This window comes from Thamnophis elegans, chromosome 7 (assembly GCF_009769535.1).
Source record: "Thamnophis elegans isolate rThaEle1 chromosome 7, rThaEle1.pri, whole genome shotgun sequence".
NCBI lineage: Eukaryota > Metazoa > Chordata > Lepidosauria > Squamata > Colubridae > Thamnophis > Thamnophis elegans.
This window is the reverse complement of record NC_045547.1, coordinates 71,032,122-71,053,053: the sequence shown is the minus strand read 5'-3', so window position 1 is coordinate 71,053,053 and position 20,932 is coordinate 71,032,122. Positions and strand designations below refer to the sequence as shown.

Here is a 20,932-nt window from a genome sequence, read left to right as displayed (position 1 = left end):
TATTGCTCGCATTTGATTGGGTCTTGTATTTGGTTGGATCTCCCACACAATTGTACGGGGAGGCTTAAGCTTCGCCCCCTTTTGCACCAAACGAGAAACGCGAGACTCGCTGAGCCTCCAACAGAGGGCCGTTTCTTGCATCCTCTCGCTCGGCCCGGCAGGGGGCGCTCCCAGAGCCGGAACTCGCGCGGCGTCCCGGTTGTCTAGTAACGTTCCGGAAGCGCTGCCCGAAACGGGAGGAGCCGAGATGGCGAAGATAAAGAACGCGGCGTCGCTTCTCCGTTAGGGACGGTGAGCGGGAGCCCATTTCCCGAGGTTGTTTTGGGTTGGGGTGAGGGGTGGAGGCCGACTTGGAGCGCGGATGGGGAGGATTTCCCTAGTTTAGCTCAAAGCGATGAAAGTCATAACGAAACAGGGCTCCGTGTATACAGTAAAAGCAAATCCGTGCGTGTAAATCCGTGCGTGTATATTCACACGTATATACACAATCATACACACACATACATACACATATACATACATACACATACACATGTGTATATACATACATGTATATATAGCAATAGCAATAGCAGTTAGACTTATATACCACTTCATAGGGCTTTCAGCCCTCTCTAAGCGGTTTACAGAGTCAGCATATTGCCCCCAACAACAATCCGGGTCCTCATTTTACCCACCTCGGAAGGATGGAAGGCTGAGTCAACCCTGAGCCGGTGAGATTTGAACAGCCAAACTGCAGAACTGCAGTCAGCTGAAGTAGCCTGCAGTGCTGCATTTAACCACTGCGCCACCTCGGCTTATGTATACATATATACATACATAAACATATACATATGTGTATATATACACACATATACATACACATACATATACATATATATTATACACACCCGTGCACACACACATACATATATACACATACATACACACATGCACATACATATGGAACATGCACATACATATACACGTGTATATATATATATATAAACACACAGACACACACACATATAGAACATTTTTCTTGGGGTTCCCACTGCCGAAAGCCACGGGGTCATTTAGAAGAGGTTCCAGCACTTCAGTCTTCCAGTTCTGGCATTTTACAAATAGAATAACAATACAGGATAATAGAGTTGGAAGGTACCTTAGAGGTCTTCTAGTCCAACCCCCTGCTCAGGTGGGAAGGCCTATACCATTTTGAAGAGAATAGAATCATAACTAGAATAAATAGAATACTGTTTCAGACAAGTGGCTATCCAACATCTCAAAGACTTCCAGTGTTGGAGCATCACAACTTCTGGAGGCAACTTCTGTTCCACTGATTAATTGTTCTAACTGTCAGGAAATTTCTCCTCAGTTCTAAGTTGCTTCTCTCCTTGATTAGTTTCCACCCATTGCTTCTTGTTCTACCCTCAGGTTCCTTGGAGAATAGCTTGACTCACTCTTTTTTTATGGCAAAACCCTGAGATATTGGAACATTGCTATCATGTCTCCCCTAGTCCTTCTTTCTATTAAACTAGACATCCCCAGTTCCTGCAACTGTTCTTCATATATTTTAGCCTCCAGTCCCCTCATCATCTTTGCTGCTCTTCTCTGCAGGGAAGGGACTTTGCAGGTGTCCTAGTCCTCTTTTCAAACAGGAGATCCTATTCCATTCCAGACAAATGGCTGTCCAGTGTCTTCTTAAAAACATCTAGTGTTGGAGTATCACAACATCTGGTGGACAGCAGTTCCACTGTTTAATTGTTCTCACTGACAGAAAACTGAATTGGTTGGATCTCTCTTTAGCAATCTTCAACCTGTTACTCCTCGTCTTGCTCTCAGGTACTTTGGAGAATAAATTGACCCCACTCTTCGCTCTGGGAGCACCTCAAATATTGGAAGACAGCTATGTCACCTGTAGACCTTCTCTTCGTTAGACTAGACATACCTAGTTTCTGCAACCATCCTTTGTATAGTATAGCTTCTAGAATCTAGACTCTTCATCATCTTTATTGTCCTTCTCGGCACGCTTTGTAGGGTCTCAAGCATCTTTTTTGTATCATAGTAACCAGAACTTGATGCAGTATTCCAAGTGTGGCCTCACTAATACATTATAAAGGAGCACCATCATTTCTCATGATCTTACTACTATCCTTTTGTTGATGCAGCCTAGCACTACATTGACTTTTTGGCTCCTTCAGCACATTGCTGGCTCATACTTAATGGTGGTCTACTAGGTCACTTACATCCTCTCACAATTACTGTATTTTTCAGAGTATAAGACGCATATTTCCCCCCCAAGAAAGAGGGTAAAAATCTGGGTGCGTCTTATAGACTGAATACAGCATTTCTGGCCTTCCAAAACCCTGCCCTCTTAAAAAAAAATGGACGTGGAGAGGGTTTGGGAGGCATGCAAAGTGCTCCTAGGGGCTGGGGAGGGCAAAAACGAGTGAAAAATGGGCAGTTTTTTGCTTGCCCCCCTCAGCCCCCAGGAGCACTTTGCAGGCCTCTCAAACTCTCTGCATGCCCCATTTTTCACAAAAAATGAGGCTTGCAGGGGGTTTGGGAGGCCTGCAGAGTGCAAAAACGTTTTTTTAAAAAAGTTACCTCTTCAAAACCTTGGTGAGTCTTATACACCTATGCATCTTATAGTCTGAAAAATACGGTACTATTGTTAAGCCAGGTACCACTTATTCTATATCTGTGCATTTGGTTTTTCTTGCCTAAGTGCAGGACCCTACCTTCCTCACCACTGAATGGCATTTTGTTGGATAGGGCCCAGCATCCAAGTCTGTAAGATCCTTCTGAATCTTGAGTCATTCTTACAAAAGTGTTAGCAATCCCCCAACAGCTTGGTGTCATCTGGAAATCTGATGAGTTCCCTTCGCTCTCCTCATCTAGATCATTTATGAAAATGGTGAAGAATACTGGGCCCCCGACAACCTTGTGGTACCTCACTGGATACTTCCCTCCAGATAGATGTAGTTCCATCGAAGACTACACAGTAAGTGTGGCTGGTCAGCCAACCGCATATCCGTCATTGTCTAACCCACATTGTTCTGTCTTACCAAGAAGTTTGCTGTAGTCTACTTTGTCAAAGTGATAATAGTTAAGGGCTATTAGTTTCAAGAAGCCCTCTGTCTCTGTCCAGCGGAGAGATTTATGCGAATGAAAAGCAAATATTCATGTCCAAGGATAATGCTGCAGGATTCAATCGGGGTTGGTCACCAGGACCAGATGTTTTGTCGTCTGAGCTTTTGGACTCTTGCTGGAGTCCATCTTCAGGGAACCTCTTAGGTCCAGGATACCTGCGAGACCACCTACTGCCACCGGTAGCCTCCCACCGTCCAGTACGATCCCACAGAGTTGGCCTCCTCAGGGTGCCGTCAGCCAGACAGTGTCGGCTAGTGGCCCCCAGGGGGAGAGCCTTCTCTGTGGGAGTGCCTTCCCTCTGGAATGAGCTGCCCCTGGAGCTTCATATAATCCCCGACCTCCGGTCCTTTCGACGCGCCCTAAAAAGTTGGCTTTTCCAGCAAGCCGGCTTGGCCTGAACAAAATAAAATAAATGATTGATTATTGTTAATTTTAATCTAATTTTTAAAATGTTATTGTTAATCTTAATTGGGTTTCTTTTTTGGATACTCTATCTAATATAGTTTTTTTAAACTTTCGTAATATGTGTTTTTTTTAATGTTGTACGCGGCCCTGAGTCCTTTGGGAGAAGGGCGGCATATAAATCTAATAAACAAACAAAGAAACAAACTTCTCTCTAGCAGAGTGTGTGCTGTTCTGTGTGGTATTTATAGTGCCTGTTGTATGTGGTTTTTAGATATTGATTGGGGTGTATTGATGGCTTTTTTTAGGATAATGGCAGGAAAAGTAAAATGGGTGACGGACATCGAGAAATCTGTATTAATAAACAATTTTGAAAAGCGAGGGTGGGTCCCAGTGGCTGAAAACGAAGACTGGAACTTCTATTGGTAAGCAACATTTTTTAATATATATATCATGGAGTATTAAGTACACAGCTCTTAAAGATGATTGATTAATGGCAGATAGTCCTTGACTTACAACTAGTCGCTTAGCAACTGTTTGAAGTTATGATGGAGCTCTTCAGGACTACTTACAAGTCCGATTCAAAGTTCCAATGGCCAGGGCTCCCCTGTGGTCATGTGGTCACATTATGGGTGCGCAACACACCTGTTTGCAGTGTTGAAGGAAATGCAATTAGTCTCCCTTCTCCCAGTATTTAGGAAAACGGTTCCAAAATCATACGTTTTGCTAACACTTTATCCGTTAATTAATTTCAATGGTAGTAATTCTGATAGTATTCCAAGGGTGGTCTTACCAAGGCTTTGTGAAGTGGTACTAAAACTTCACGTGACCTTGATTCTATCCTTCTGTTAATGCAGCCTGGGGATGCATTGGCTTCTTTGGCTGCTGCTGTATTGTTGGTTCATATTTAAGTAATTGTCTTCTAGGACACCAAGAGCCCTCTCATAAGTTACTCCTTTTGAGCCAGGTTTCACCTAATCTGTACTTGTATATTTGGTTTTTCCTATCTAAGTGTAAAACCTTACTTTTCTCCATGAAAATGATTGCTCAGTTCCAGAAGGCTTCATTGGAATGGGCTTGGGTAAACAGTAGGGGCTTTGCTCTTGTTCTTCTAAAAGTGTAATGTTTCCATTGGTCTTCCTCTTTAAGTTTGTATATAGCCATGATGGCAAACCTGTGGCATGCATCAGAGCCCTTCCTGATGGCACATGAGCCGTTGTTCCAATTCAGCTCTGCTGCACAGGGGCACGTGCCTCCCACCAGCTAGCTTGTCTTTGGGTCTCTGTTGTGTATGTGGGGGGAAGGGTGTAGGGGGTATGTGTGCATTGCGGGGGGGGGGGCCTGCGTGGGCGGGGCATGTGCAAGTGGCTGTGCGTCAGTGGTGGGATTCAGCCAGTTCACACCTGTTTCGGAGAACCGGTTGGTAACTTTCTAAGCAGTTCGGAGAACCAGTTGTTGGAAGAAATCTTTTGTTTTTTCCCCACTTCACAGGGCTAATCCTGTAAGGAAGGCAGGAAGGAAACATTCTGGTGTTGTTTCTAGCCTAATCTTTATTGCCCTGCTTACAGAAACTGCCTCTCCAGTTAACCCTTATTACCATTGTAACAACTCAGGCGAAGCGCCCATTGACCTGAGTGACATTGACTTGGCCACGCACACATGATCACATGACCACCGAGCCCCGCCTACCCAGCTGGTCATTAGGGCAGAGAACTGGTTGGTAAATTATTTGAATCCCACCATCTCTGTGCATGCATGCAGGGGGCGCGTGCAGGGGTGCATGCGCAGGGGTGCATGCGCAGGGGCCAGGGCGCATGCATGGGGAGAACGCATGCATTGCATTTTGGGGGTTTGGGTGCATGCCCGTACGCTTTGGACAGTCAGTCGGGAAAAAGTTAGCCATCACTGGTATATAGGGTCGATTTTTATGGAAGCTACCGGTATTTGTTCCCTATCATGTTCAATTTGGGTGTATCATTTTTCTTCTTTAGGTTCATATATGGGGTCATTTTTTAAAGATGCTGTTTGTTCCCTATTGTGTTTAATTTTTGTGTAGGCTGGGGTTTTTTACTTCGTTGGTTGAGTTTCAGAGTGGCTAGAGTTCCCTTCAGACCCTTTATTTTTCTTCTAGTAATTCATATAATCTACATTTGGTACATACATAGTTTGGTTTTTCGGTGGGCATAAGCTGTAACATGACATTTTGCAAGTCATCATAATGTCACTCTCTTTCCATGACTTAGTGATGGGTTTTTTTGAATTAGTTTGTTAAAAAAAAATCTAAAAATTAAATGGCTATTCTTGTTTTGTTTCTTTTTTAAAAAAAATAAGAAAAATATAAAAAATTGTAAAATTTAATAAGTGTGAAAATTTAAAAAATTAAGTTTACAAAAGTTCTTGGCCCTCTCTTCTTTGTCTTGAAAATTCATCACTATCTTCCCTGTTGTGAAGTGTCAGTCTCTTTCTGTGGCTTTGCCCCCCCCCTTTCGTTCATTAAAAATTTAAAAATTTCTAAAAATTGAAAGAAAATAAATTATGTTTTTTTCAATTTTTATTTTTTTTTAAACTGAAAAAAGCAAATTTCAATTTATTAGATTGCTGTATACTTAAGCATATAGGAATGGCTCAGTGGATTTAGTGCATCAATCATTTATACTCCCTGAATATAACAGAATAACAGAGTTGGAAGGGACCTTGGAGGTCTTCTAGTCCAACCCCTTGCACAAGCAGAATACCCTATACTTTATGGAGAAATGGCTGTCCGGTCTCTTCTTAAAAACCTCCAGTGATAAAAGTACTCACCGTTTCTGAAGGCAAACCATTCCATTGGTTAATTGTTCTAACCGTCAGGAAATTTTTCCTTAGTTCTAAGTTGCTTCTCTGCTTGATTGTTTTCCATTCGTTGCTTTTTGTTCTGCCTTTTGATGCTTTGATAAGTACGTTAACCCTTATTTATTTCATTTATTTTAATTTATTTTATTCCATTCAATAAAAGTCCTTTTTTATTAAATTTTATGAATCACCCATTTTATTGACAAACACTATTTCCCCCCACAATTGATCGTACTTGGAAAATCAAGTTACATTTCTAAAACTCCCTTCTGGTTTCCTACGCTCTCTGTGCTTCAAAGATAACATTGTACCAAGTGCTTTGTGTCCCCGATTCCTCAGAGGTAGAATTACAGCCAAATAGCTAATAATGCCAGTACTTGTGCTATAATCAAAAGAAATGCGAAAGATTATCGGAGGTGTGGTTGCAGGGAAGGGTTGAAACAGTTTTCTTTTATGCCTTTAAATTTTTTTCAGTTTCTTTTGCTAAACATATTGAACCCATGATCTTTATTTCTATTGCAGATTTAGTTGTTTCGTGATGATCCAAGTTGTTTCATGACTTATGTTACTTGCATATTAGTCAAGATATTTGTACAGTAGTTTTAATTTTTCGCTGGGACTAGATTTCTTTTATTGTTGCAATTTTTTTAAGGATGAAAAAGAGGTAATAAAACCCTAGATGCCTAACTAAATTGAATCAGCGTTTGGAAGCATCCTGAGTAATAAACTTGTCTTTACAGGATGAGCGTACAGACTATTCGGAATGTTTTCAGTGTAGAAACTGGTTATCGTCTCTCTGATGACCAGATTGTCAATCATTTCCCTAACCATTACGAGCTGACCCGGAAGGACTTAATGGTGAAAAATATTAAAAGGTACAGAAAAGAACTGGAAAAAGAAGGTAGTCCTCTTGCAGAGAAGGATGAAAATGGAAAATACCTTTATTTAGGTGAGTTGGTTTAGATAATTAGAATTATTTACGTATAACTTTGAATACCAGGTATGCTAAGGCTGCATCCTTACATCTGCTTAAAAGTTTTCTTTAGGTTTTTACACAACTCGACTTCATGGACACACTTTTATGGAGCAACCTTTTGGCAACAGAGGAGAAATTGTTTTCCATTGCTGCCTTTATGGTCCAGCTTAAGACTTTGGTCCCTCATGATGTCCCTTCTGGGCAAAATACAGTTTTCCTTTTCCTGGAAATCAGGAAGTCATGATCAGAACCTGATTTGTAATCCTATTTTCAGGGCAAAGATTAGCCATAATTTGCTGGTGCAGATGTAAAAGTTTGACTTGTAGTGACTTCATGAACACTTCCATGTTGTTTTCCCAGCTGTTTCAGCCTGCTTTTATTGTAACTTAGCTTTAGCTTTTATTGAACTTGTATGCCGCCCTATTCCCCGAGGGGACTCACAACTTGCATATCAGTTGTCTCATTCTTGGAAACCACAGTATCTGCCATCAGACTCTCTAACAATACTCCTTGCATTTAGGAGACAGAATGAAACATTGTTGGATGCCTCCGTATTAGCATTATTTGGGCAGACTTCTGGCAGCAGCCACTCCTGTCTTTCGAACGCCTTTCTTAATTGCAATTGCACCCACTCCCTAATTACAAAACGGACTTCGGCCACAGGTACTGCTGCAATTAGCGGGAAGCAACAGGAGCACACAGTCATGGCAGTCAAAAAACCTTACAAACCAACTGAGAATTAACAAGGCAGAAACAGAAGACCAAGGAAGCAATGTGTGAAAAATACTAGCACAGATTTAGTGGGGAGAAATGGCATTGCGTCTGTTGGATTCCATTGGCGGCAGGGGTATAGGATGCTGGGACTTGGCGGAAACTGATGGGTAGCTTAACACCACAGAAAAAGTGGGGAGGGTGACACGGCCGTATAGTCAAGCTATAGTGCGGGAAGGTCAATATCATTGCTTTATGTGGTTTATAGCAGTGGCCCCCAACCTTTTGGGCACCAGGAACCGGTTTGGTAGATAGTTTTTTCAGCTGCGGAGGAGGCATGGTTGCCTGCATCCAGAGGTGGGATTTAGCCAGTTCGCACCTATTCGGGAGAACCGGTTCTTAACTTTCTAAGAGGTTCAGAGAACCGGTTGTTGGAAGAAATCTTACTTTGTTTTTTTCCACTTTACAGATCTAATCCTGTAAGGAAGGCAGGAAGGAAACATCCTGGTGTTGTTTCTGGCCTAATCTTGATTGCCCTGCTTAACAGAAACTGCCTCTCCGGTTAACCCTTATTACATTGTAACAGCTAAGGCAAAGCGCCCATCTGCATGAGTGACGTTGAGTTGGCCACACCCACCAAGTCACATGACCACTGAGCCATGCCTACCCAGCTGATCATTAGGGCAGAGAACTGGTTGTTAAATTATTTGAATCCCACCACTGCCTGCACCTGTAGTTAACTATCTTTACTGCTACACCATTACAGTATTGCAAAAAATACATCTCATATCTGCATCTATGCAATCACTTTTCCAAGACCCCTCTAAACAGCTTTCTCCCTTAACAGATTTCTTAGAATGTTCCCAAGGTCGTTCTAAATTCTTTAAATTCCATTAAGATTGCTCCAATAAACCTCCTCCCAACCAAGTGGAATTTAAAGTTCCATATGTAACTGATGTAGGGACACGGTGGCTCAGTGGCTAAGAAGACGCTGAGCTTGTCGATCAGAAAGGTTGGCAGTTTGGCGGTTCGAATCCCTAGCGCCGCGTAATGGAGTGAGCTCCCGTTACTTGTCCCAGCTTCTGCCAACCTAGCAGTTCGAAAGCATGTAGAAATGCAAGTAGAAAAATAGGAACCACCTTTGGTGGGAAGGTAACAGTGTTCTGTGAGCCCTCGGCGTTTAGTCATGCCGGCCACATGACCATGGAGACATCTTCGGACAAAGCTCTTTGGTCTTGAAACGGAGATGAGCACTGCCCCCTAGAGTCGGGAACGACTAGCACATATGTGCGAGGGGAACCTTTACCTTTGTGTGATGGATGGATGGATGGAAGGAAGGAAAGAGAAATTAATTAATTAATTAATCAATCAATCAATTAATCAATCAATCAATCAATTAATTATTGGAATGCCCTTGCAGATTAAACACTTGGTCTTGCCATCAGGCCGTGGGATCTCATGGAAGGGTGGATCCCATTAAATGGTCGGTATAAACTGACTATGCTTTGTCTTTTTGTTATCATGGTTTGGTTTTTAAATTGTTTTAACAAGTGAAATTATAATGATTTCTTAGCTTTTATTTTAACTCTGTCTGTCGCCAAGAGTGACATAGTAGCGAGATGAGTAGCTATATAAATTCAGTCAATCACACCCAACTCAGTGACAACCAATTAATTAACTTAGCACCATATTCCTAGGATTGTTCTCTTTTTCGCACAGAATCGTAGAATCTGACCGAATATTTTCATGTTTTGAATTCTATAAATTAAGAAAGGCAAAAAAAGGTAATAATTGTTCATTAGAATTTCTCAGACAGAATTAAAACACGATGGCTGTTATCAGTAAAAGATGAAACATGGAAAAATTTATGCATATTCTTAGATTCACGTGAAGCTTTTAAGATTAAAAAAGTGATTGACATACAACATTTTATGTAATTTGTTAATGGAATTAAACTGAGTTACCTCCACTTGTGTTTATTTTTATTTTAAACTGGAAAGTTAGCGAGAGCTCTAATGCTCATTTTCATCCTATCTTAAATTAAAAAAGAATGAAATGGGTAAATAATTGAACAGAAGGCTCATCCTCTACCATCTGTCAGTCTCCTTATTTAATTTAATATTCTATTTTAAACTCTCTTGTATCCTTTTTAGACTTCGTTCCTGTCACTTTTATGCTTCCGGCTGATTATAATTTATTTGTTGAAGAATTCCGAAAAAACCCTTCCAGTACATGGATTATGAAACCTTGTGGAAAAGCTCAAGGGAAAGGAATTTTTCTCATCAATAAGCTTTCCCAAATTAAAAAATGGTCTCGAGACAGCAAAACATCTACGTAAGTTTCGGGGGGTGGGGGGAATATTTTCGGCTGATATTGTGCCTCATTGTACCACATTTGATTAAATAAGTTCTATTCCAGATTTAGCCTTCATAATTTATAACTTCTTTAAAAACCTGATAAAGTTTTATGGTAAAAATTTTCAGACACTTTTATATATTAAACCTAAAATAAATTTACACTTTACGCTTATGTTGCGGCATTGAGTTTGTCTTAATTTAATTAGTTTGTCGTAAAGACTTGGTTTTAAAAAAGGAAGACTTTCTGCAAAGGAAAAAGAGCTGAGGTGGTGCAGTGGTTAGAGTGCAGTACTGTACTCTACTTCAGCTGACTGATAGCTGTAGTTCGGCAGTTCAAATCTCACCGGCTCAAGGTTGATTCAGCCTTCCATCCTTCCGAGGTTGGTAAAATGAGGACCCAGATTGTTGCAAACCGCTTAGAGAGGGCTGTAAAAGCACTATAAAGTGGTATATAAGTACTATTGCTAAATAGGAAATTTGCTTAGGAAACATTAAATTAAAACATATGGGGAAAAATTATTAAATGTATATTCTTTTGCCAGATGCAGATAAATATTCCCATGCTTGAAGGGCAGTTCTCTGTATTCATGGCACTTGAAACTGATTGCTACTTAGGACATATTTAGGAACAAATACATAGATTGAGAAATGTGTTTGAAATTTATAATGCACAATCATAGCAAAAAGGTTTACTATAGAATCCTGGAGGTCTCAAAACCTAGTTTCCCAAAACTTTCTGAGTTTTCACACCATAGCCCTGCCTCCTGTTTTCAATCAGAAGCCTGTTAGTCCCAGGCAGGGATGGGCTGCTACGGGTTCGCCCAGGTTCAGGAGAACCAGTAGCTAACATTACAGCTGGTTCGGAGAACCTCCAAATCCCACCCCTGTCTGGCCCCGCCCCACCCCCTTCCCTTCCAGGAGTCTCCACGCGGCCTGTTTTGGATGCGAGGTAAGTGCAGGGCCCACGCGGAGGCTTGGGGATAGTGGGATACGCCTGGTACGCCCGGTACGGGTGGACCAGTGCCTGCTGAGAGCAACAGGTACCGTTCCGGTATGGTGCTCTGGAGGGCCCGCCCGCCCTCCTCACCTGTATTTGATCCAATCGGGGCTTTCGCGCATGCATGGAGCGTACAGTGCCTACGTGATGCTCCGCCAAGCAGCTGGAGCGTCATGGGCAGTAAGTACGCATACGTGTGCCGCACATGTGCACGTGGTGGATGCCAGGCCCCGTTGCAGCATACCGATTGCAACAGGATCCCACCACTGTTCGGGGAGGGGGAAAAACGGGCCTCCCAAAAGGCTGGAAACAGGGCCCAGAGGGCCTCCAGAACCTGGGGGAAGCAGTTGTTACCCTCCCAGAAAAAAAGAGAAACTATAACAAAACTACCATTAAATATCCAAAACACAAAGATTCAGTAATGAAAGAAATCAATTAATTTGTGGCATCCTTTTCTTTCCTGAAAGAAATTTATTTTCTTTTTAATAAGATTGGAGGGGAGATGGGGATGGATGAAAAGATGACTCATTCCCCATGTTGTCAGTGTGCTGCGTTTCCATGCTATCTTGAGAAAAAGGAAAGCACTTTACAATGCAGTAAGGCAGCAAGCTAGCAGCAAACTTACATATGGAGGCTTACGTACGATTTTGCCCGAGGTTGAAAACCGTCATGGCTCTAGCAGAAAAAGAAAACTACATGTACATGGCTTTTGCCTTGATTACATTTAAAAGAAGAAAACTAATTTAATAAATTGAAATAATGAAATATAAATATCTTTAGGTTTGTATCTCAGTCCACCAAAGAAGCCTACGTGATTTCCCTGTATATCAGCAATCCACTTCTGATTGGTGGGAAGAAATTTGATCTACGCTTGTATGTATTAGTATCTACGTACCGTCCTTTGAGGTGCTATATGTAAGTTCCGTTTTTGTTGAATTGAATTGAATTTATTGCATTTATATGCCGTTCTATCTGCTGGGTGGAGGTGGGGAATTGTAGAATTGTACAGTTGAAAGGGATGTGGTGGCTTAGTGGCTAAGATGCTGAGCTTGTCGATCAGAAGGCGCCCCGTAACGGAGTGAGCTCCTGTTACTTGTCCCAGCTTCTGCCAACCTAGCAGTTCGAAAGCACTTAAAAAATGCAAGTAGAAAAATAGGGATCACCTTTGGTGGGAAAGTAACAGCATTCGGTGCACCTTTGGCGTTTAGTCATGCCGGCCACATGACCACCAAGATGTCTTCGAACAGCACTGGCTCTTTGACTTTGAAACGGAGATGAGCACCACATGAAGTTAAACATGTTACAAACTCGTATTAAATAGGGAATAAAAGAAAGATCACAGTAACTGCTGTCAAAGAAGCTGTCTCTTTAAGAATATTTAAATTATTATATATCTTTTCTTTGTATTTAAGGTATAAACTTGGGTTTTGCCGATTTTGCACAGTAAAATATACCCCAAGTACAAGCGAATTGGATAACATGTTTGTCCATCTTACGAATGTTGCCATTCAGAAACATGGGGTAAGATCCTTTCATAATGCAGATCTAAATTATTTGGAATTAATTAAAACGTGCAACAAAAATAAAGTTGCTCACTTATATTCAGAATATCATCCCTTGTGTATGTAATTCACAATGAGTCATGAAAAATATTAAAAAACATCAAAACTACTAGAGAGCATTTCACCAAGGCTGCTGTTGGCAACAAAATCTTGAGGCACCGGAGATAATATTAAAAAATATTATATTATTTTCTATATTTATTTATTTGTAATATTTTATATGCAGCTGCCTCCTGGGAATTTAGGCCACAAAACCCATAAAGCGATATTCTAGAATACGAAGGATTAAATCTTATCATGTGAACCCTAAACTACAAAATGCTTCATCCCTTAGTCAATTGCTTCCAACTGCTGCCTGAAGGCATGTACAAAACAGATTTCTAAATGCCAAAATTATCATCATGGAGATGAAACATTTTTGTATTCTCATGACTGTTTTGTTACTGGCTATTCCTTTGTCTTATTTTTATTTGAAATATATTCTATTTTAGTTTTTTATTGTACATTTTAACCAGTGGTGGATTTCAAAAATTTTTGGAACTTACGCTGTGGGTGTGGCCTCCTTTGTGGGAGTGGTTTGCCGGCCATGTGATCTGGTGGGAGTGGCTTGCCAGCCATGTGTTCTCTCTCTCTCTCTCTCCTTCCTTTTGTCTCTCTGTCCCTTTTTTCTTTTTTTCTTTCATCTCTCTCTCACTCTTTTTCTTTCTTTCTTTCTTTCTTTCTTTCTTTCTTTCTTTCTTTCTCTTTCTCTCTCTGTGTCAGTCTCTCTGTGTGTGTGTGTGTGTGTGTGTGTCAGTGGTGGGTTTCAAAAATTTTTGGAACCTCTTCTGTAGGTGTGGCCTGCTTTCTGGGTCCACTGGTGGGACCTCTTCTAACTGGTTCGGTAGATTTGACGAACCGGTTCTATCGAATAGGTGCGAACTGGTAGGAACCCACCTCTGATTTTAACTAACAATCCATTTTCCAACTATAGTGCTCTTTTTTTTTAAACAAGTAGCCAATGAACAGTTGACATAGACCTTTGCTCTCCTGCAACATAAAATTTTTAACCCACCTAGATTGAAATCATCTTTTAATTATTCTGTTTATTAGGTGTGGAATTTCTCAATTTTGTCCTTAAATTAATATTAAAAAGCGGCTTTAGGATGTGTCCTGGAAGGATAAAAATTTATTAAAGTCTACCTAAAGTCTATACTTTTTTGTTGATCTTTTTGTGCACAATCCAATTTAATGAAGACGTCTGGTTCTGAAAAGTCTTTTGAAAGTAAAAATGATAATTTGATGTATCTTTGTAGGATGATTACAACCACATCCATGGTGGCAAATGGACAGTCAATAATTTGCGTTTGTATTTAGAAAGCACTCGAGGGAAAGATGTCACAAACAAGCTGTTTGATGAAATACATTGGATAATTGTACAATCATTGAAAGCAGTTGCAGTGAGTAGAAAAACAAGTTTATGATGAAGGAAAGTTAAGTAATACAAAAGACCATTCAGATTTTTTCCAGTGGTTACTTATACAAGGTATATTTGTTCCTGAAACTTGACGAAGTATCATAGTAAATGTTTGACATATTTTTTTGTTCCTTATATTTTGTGATCCACTATTTTACATTTTCTGCTATTCTGGCATGTCGAATGTCAAATGTAAGGGGAGCTGTGTGATATAAAAGTACAATACATATTTAAAACCAGTAAAAAAAACCAAAAATATTTCCTCCTCCTCCTCCTCCTCCTCTCTTACATGTACTGGTCTCTGACTTTAAAAAAAGAATGTAAAATTCATAGGCTAGATGGTGGAGGTATTTAAGCAGAAATATGCTCAGATAAATACATATAGGACAATATTTTTATGGTATGCATTCCACTGATCTTTATAAACAAAAATAAAATCTGGAAAAATACGACATTTAGCAACCTTACAAAAGGATGTACAGCTACAAATACGAATTCTTAAAAAATAGCTCAAGGTGAATGATTTATTGAATCTAAACCATCTTATCATTAGATTATGGGAGAAAGCTATCAATATAGCTTTCTGTATTAGGAATGACAAGTGTATTAGCCTTCAAAATACAAATGCTACATAAAACTTGATAGCCTTCCTGAGAATGTTTAAATAAGGAAAAGATAAGACATTCAATCAAGAGTATTCTACTAAGAGCAAAAAAGGAGGAGTTTCATGACTGCAAAAATATTAAGCAGTAGAACAATCTGCCTTCTGGAATTGTAGGTCTTCATTTTATTTATTTGTCCACAAACAAATTCTGTATCTTTTGTTTGACTTCATATTCTTCCTTTTTATATTTAAGGATTTGTATTGTTACCAACTGTATGATCGATAAACTTGCACAACTTCTTTGTAAATGTCCAGATTATATTTGAAATGTCTTCTATCCATTATTTTAAATAGTCTTCAATACACTGTGAAGAAGATCTGATCACACATCCTTCTTCTTGTTTACTTTCTTTCATCATTCATTTACTTACAGCCTGTGATGAACAATGATAAACATTGCTTTGAATGCTACGGATATGACATCATTATTGATGACAAGCTTAAGCCTTGGCTTATTGAGGTAAACAAACTTACATTGTCTTTAAAGTGCTGTTTTGCAGAACTGTAGAAAAAGGAATTACTTTTTTTTAAATTGTTGAAAGACAGTTTAGAAAGGCATAGAAAGCAAAATCAATCAAGTACAAAATCTGTAAAGGAAATTCCAACACTTTTGTACTTATTTGAGAAAACTCATAAATCATAAAAAATAACTTCCCAAGCAATTTCAGTTCTTCAATTTAATGTTTTCTTAATTAACTCAGAATCTTTTCTAAGTGCTTCACGTAATTGGCCTTATTGAATCAGTAAGGAAGGTGTTAAATCACTGAATTACTACTGATAGAAATCTGCACACTTAGAATCCAAAGATTGGAAGGGGCTATTTATTTCAAATTCCAAGCTCAGTGTAGAAACCTAAATTACTGTATACTTAGTAGGAAGAGACACATATTAGTCCATGGTAACAAAAAATCAGAAGACTTCGGTAGCACTTTTTCAACTAACAGGTGTTATTAGAAGATAGAAGATTCGGTAAGCTGCAGATCTGCTAATCAGAAAAACAGTGCTACCAGATCACTCCCTATTTTATCTGAAGTAGAAATTTTGGTGTGACTTTATTTCATAAGCTGTTATTTATTTAGCAAATGGGGACCATGAATTTTTCAGAGTATAAGACGTACCTTTTTCCCTCAAAAAAGAGGCTGAAAATCTGGGTGCATCTTTTATACTGAATACAGCATTTTTTGCCTCCCGAAACCCTGCCCCCTTCACCAAAATGGCTGTGCATAGTCTTTAGGAACCTTGCAGAGTGCTCCTGGAGGATGGGGAGGGCAGAAATGAGCAAAAAATGGGCCGTTTTTTGCTCAATTTTGCACCCCCAGGAGCACTCTATAAGCCTCCTAAAGGCTATGCGTGCCCCTTTTTTTTTGACAAAAAATGGGCCCGTTTTCACAAAAAAACAGGCCAGTTTTTGCTCGTGCCCCCCCCCCCCCCCCAAGCACTCTACAAGTCTCCTAAAGGCTATTTGTGCCCTTTTAAACAAACAAACAAAAAAATTCCGGGCTGGGAATTTCTGCAGAGACCAAAAACTTTTTAAAAAAATTTGCCTCTTCAAAACCTTGGTGCATCTTATACTCTGAAAAATACGGTATCTGTTTTCTCTTTCTTGCTTTCTCCATAGGTTAATGCTTCCCCATCTCTTACTTCCAGTACTGCAAATGACCGTATACTCAAGTACAATCTGATAAATGACACGCTTAATATTGCTGTGCCCAATGGAGAAATTCCTGATTGCAAATGGAATAAACCGCCCCCCAAAGAAGTTCTTGGGAATTATGAAATTTTGTAAGTGTTTAAGAATAGAGATACAAATGTCTAGAGTTCTGTTGGGCCAATATCTTACTTATCTATGAAGGTTTCACAATGAATCCATGTTAATTGTAAGTCAAGAGAAGTATAATTCATGTCTTAACCATTATTGCATTGCTATTTAGAATACATACTTAATCCTTTTTCTTGAAGGAAGACGATATTTTTCCTTATTTTGCTTGGTTGTGTGTGTGTGTTAAGACACTTGAGCTTGTCGATCAGAAAGGTCGGCAGTTTGGCGGTTCGAATCCCTAGCGCCGCATAACAGAGTGAGCTCCCATTTCTTGTTCCGGCTTTTGCCAACCTAGCAGTTCGAAAGCACGTAAAAAATGCAAGTAGAAAAATAGGAACCACCTTTGGTGGGAAGGTAACAGTGTTCCATGAGCCCTCGGCGTTTAGTCATGCCGGCCACAAAATCACGCAGACGTCTTCAGACAGCACTGACTCTTCGGCTTTGAAACGGAGATGAGCACCGCCCCCTAGAGTCGGGATCGACTAGCACATATGTGCGAGGGGAACCTTTACTTTTATGTGTGTGTTATTTGTGTGTACAGGTAGTCCTCGACTTATGATAATCACCAGCATTTTTGTTGCTAACCAAAGTGGTTGTTAAGTGGGTTGTCTCATTTTACAACCTTGTCCCATAATTTTTAAGCAGATCAGTGCAGTTGTTAAATGAGTTGTACAGTGGATTTGGCTTCCTTCATTGAGTTTGCTTGTTGGAGGCCGTTGGGAAGATTACAAATGGTGATCACATGATCCCAGAAGAGTTCAACTGTCATAAATATATGCCAGTTGCCAATCACCCCAATGTTAATCACGTGACCACAGGGATGCTGCAATGATTGTAAGTATGAAAAAAGATCATACATCACTTTTTTCAGTGCTGTTGTAACTTGGAATGGTTATTAAACAAATGGTTGTAAGTTGAGGTCTATCTGTATCAGTGGTGGGTTGCAGGCGGTATGCCCGGTACGTGCATACCGGAGCCTGCTCCGGAGGGCCTACCCGCCCGAGCTCCTTACCTGTCCTTTAAACCTTTGGCGCTTCTGTGCACGTGCATGACACGTACAGCACATGCGCAATACTCCACTGAGGAGCTGGAGTGTCTTGGAGGCTTGCGGACGCCGGGGCCATTTCAACCATACCGGTTGGAACAGAATCCGGAACCCACCACTGATCTGTATACATAAAAGAGTGTCAGCTGTGTATATAGATTATTCCTTAACTTTGTGAATAGCAGTCAGTGTTTTTCCCAAAGTTTAGAGTTTATTGATTATATTATATGGATTCATTATTTTTGAAATATCCTCAAGGGTATACATTTAAACTTTACGTACTTTACATAAAGAAAATAAAAGAACAAGCTGTTTTCCTCATCTGGTGTTCTGTATTGAGGAGATTTCTCCTGCCTAATACATGGTGGAGCACTCTATAATTGTCTACAATTTCTTCATCCGGCAGCTGTTGCAATTCAACTCGAGAGAAAAAATCCACCCTTTTGATCCAAATCAGACTTTGATTGTTATCTCTCTTCCCTTTAGATATGATGAAGAGATGGCACAAAGTGAAATGTCAGATCGGGATTTGCGAAGCCGCTCTGGACAGTCTGTTGGACTTAAGGGAAACCGAGCCAGAGATCCTGGAAAAACAGGGACTTGGAAGTAGCAGAATAAATTGAGATTATTATTTTTTTTGGAAATTCTGTGTGGATATCTTTTATTTTATTTTATTTGCTAAATACTAGTCCAGAGAAAAGAATATTGCTCAGGATAGAGGCATGTTGATCATTAGATCCACTGTAATGTTACTGCAAACTTACTATTAATGCAAGATTATTATGCTGCATGTTATAGTACAAAATGCAATGAATTAATGGAAACAAAATAGTTCCCAAGTCAAACTACTTTCTTTGAAGCAACAACTGCTATCTCAAGCACTGCAACAGAAATATGCATTCCAAGATTAGTATTTTTTTTTCTGAATTGTTCTAGAATTCTAAAGCAAACTGTTCAAAGCCTAAGTATTTATTGCAAACCAATATCAATATATTAGAAATTTTATTCCTTTATAAGGCATGCTGTTGTTCTCTTCAAAATTAAATATAAATAAAATTTAAAAAATAACATATGCTTGGGTGAAAAGGTATCTTAAACTTTCTATTGGGAATGCTATGAGGTTAATTGTGATGGTATATCACAGTAGTGGCTAACCTTTCTCTCCTCGCGCGCCGGCAGCGTGCGCACACATGCCCACCCCCATAATGCAATGCGTGCGCAACACCCCCCGCGCATGCGATCCCTCCGTGGCCTGTTTTGGGCCTAGCAGGCCTTCCTAAAGCCTGGTACCAAAAATGGGGCGCGAAGGGGGCGCCGTACCCCCGTGGCCTATTTTAGGCCTAGCAGGCCTCCCTGAAGCCTCCTGGCATCAAAAACGGGGCGCTCCCCCTATAGATGCACACACATTTTTACGCTCTGCTGCCCATGCATGCATGGCAGAAACCCGAAAATCAGGTGGTTAGTGGGAGGTGTGCCACATGCATGGTGGAGCCGCGTTGGGGTGACGGCTCATGTGCCCACAGAGGGCTCTGCCATAGGTTTGCCATCACGGGTATATCACATAGATTGATCTGCATGTAGGCCTCAAACACACAACTCTTTCCCCACAATTTGCTGCATTGCTTCTACTGGCTAAAAACTACAGTTGAACTTTAAAAATAATTCTTCAATGGATAATCTGGCAGATACACCCAAATGCTGACATGTTGCAGCAGATTTGACAAATAAATATTGTACCTCTTAAAACATGGGTTTTATCCACACTATTATTTTTACTTAGAAGTATCATATTGCCCCTCAGGAACTGTTCTCTCACTGAAATCCAATTTGAGGAAATAGATGAGCTCTTTGCTAATGAGTTAGCTGAGGTGTACAGCTGATTAGTCACTGTAGTAGTGGGGAATTTTAACTACTCTGACATTAACTCTGCAGGGAATGTGAGATCAAACAAGTTCCTGACATGAATAAAGGCACATATACATGTCCCAGGATAATGTCGCAGGATCCAACCTGGGTCACACACCACGCCCAGAGATTTAGTCTTCCAAGCTTTAGGACTTGTGCTGGAACCCATCTTCAGGGAACTTGAATTCCTCGAGGATGGGTTCCAGCATTGCTGAAAGCTCAGAACACTAAACCTCTGGTCCTGGTAACTGACCCAGACTGGATCCTGCAAATTCATGGCTAGCTAACAACATTGACATGCAAAAGATAACAGGAGGGAACAAGAGGGACAGTTATACTGGACTTAATTTTACCAATAGGGATGAAATGGTTGACGGAGAAGTTATAGGAACTTTGAGGAAAAGTGTCAATGTTATACTTGAATTCACCATAATGCAACCACAGATAACTAGTCAGACTAGTGTTTTGGACTTTAAGAGAGCTGACTTTAACAAATAGCTGTTGAACAAGATATTCTGGATGCTCTTTAAGGCCCCCTATATACAGTATGTTTCAGTAATACACTCAGGAGGTAACCAAACCTTGTGTGACTGTTAATAAAATTTAGGAAAGTGCAATTGGTTAGGAATTATCTGTATCATACCAGCTTCTTTTTCTTTCTGGATAAGGGTGCCTCCTGAAAAGTAAGCCTGGGTCGAACGTTTCATTTTACACTGAAATCCACTCTCTTGGCTTTTCTGTAACTTCCTAGAATGGCTTTGATGTTCCAGACTAGAGCCTATAAGCTTTAAAGTGTGACTCCTGGTAGTATGTTCATACAAATTATTCAGCAACAAGAAGAGACTGGCTTAACGTTTGCCTTCTTTCCGGATTTTCATTTTCTCAGCCAAAATTCTAGCGCTGAAATTCCCGGAATCTTCTCATCTAATCAGGACTGGTCCTGCTGAGCTCCCGAGACCCAGGGATGTCTGCTGGTCCCAAAGGCCGAGGTTCGAATCTATGCATTGTTGGTTGGGGCTCTTGGTTCGAGCTCTGGTTGCGTTTCGTCACCATTCCAGGAGACCTCATCAGTGC

The 20,932-nt window shown here is 40.4% G+C and overlaps 1 protein-coding gene across 2 annotated transcripts; it reads left to right on the top strand.

Annotated features, from left to right (window-relative positions):
* Window positions 1–211: 211 nt before the first annotated feature.
* On the top strand, window positions 212–19,024 carry TTLL1 (tubulin tyrosine ligase like 1). 2 transcript variants are annotated; one of them, XM_032221734.1, is made up of 11 exons: window positions 212–291; window positions 2,881–2,983; window positions 3,843–3,959; window positions 7,107–7,315; window positions 10,207–10,387; window positions 12,188–12,322; window positions 12,820–12,928; window positions 14,265–14,408; window positions 15,463–15,549; window positions 16,708–16,871; window positions 18,440–19,024. In XM_032221734.1, the coding sequence occupies exons 3-11, from the start codon at window positions 3,847–3,849 to the stop codon at window positions 18,561–18,563; spliced, it is 1,266 nt and encodes a 421-aa protein (XP_032077625.1). In that variant the 5' UTR covers window positions 212–291; window positions 2,881–2,983; window positions 3,843–3,846; the 3' UTR covers window positions 18,564–19,024. The 2 variants fall into 2 exon arrangements, with proteins under 2 accessions (XP_032077625.1, XP_032077626.1); XM_032221735.1 differs by lacking the exon at window positions 2,881–2,983 and having other exon boundaries at window positions 213–291.
* The last annotated feature ends 1,908 nt before the right edge of the window (window positions 19,025–20,932 follow it).

What these genes read in the sequence shown, in the direction of transcription:
- TTLL1 (XM_032221734.1), top strand. Translation starts at nt 3,847, where the DNA reads ATGGCAGGAAAAGTAAAATGGGTGACGGACATCGAGAAATCTGTATTA. An exon ending in GAAGACTGGAACTTCTATTG is followed by an intron (nt 3,960 to 7,106) that starts GTAAGCAACATT and finishes TTGTCTTTACAG; the next exon opens with GATGAGCGTACAGACTATTC. An exon ending in CGTCCTTTGAGGTGCTATAT is followed by an intron (nt 12,323 to 12,819) that starts GTAAGTTCCGTT and finishes TTTGTATTTAAG; the next exon opens with GTATAAACTTGGGTTTTGCC.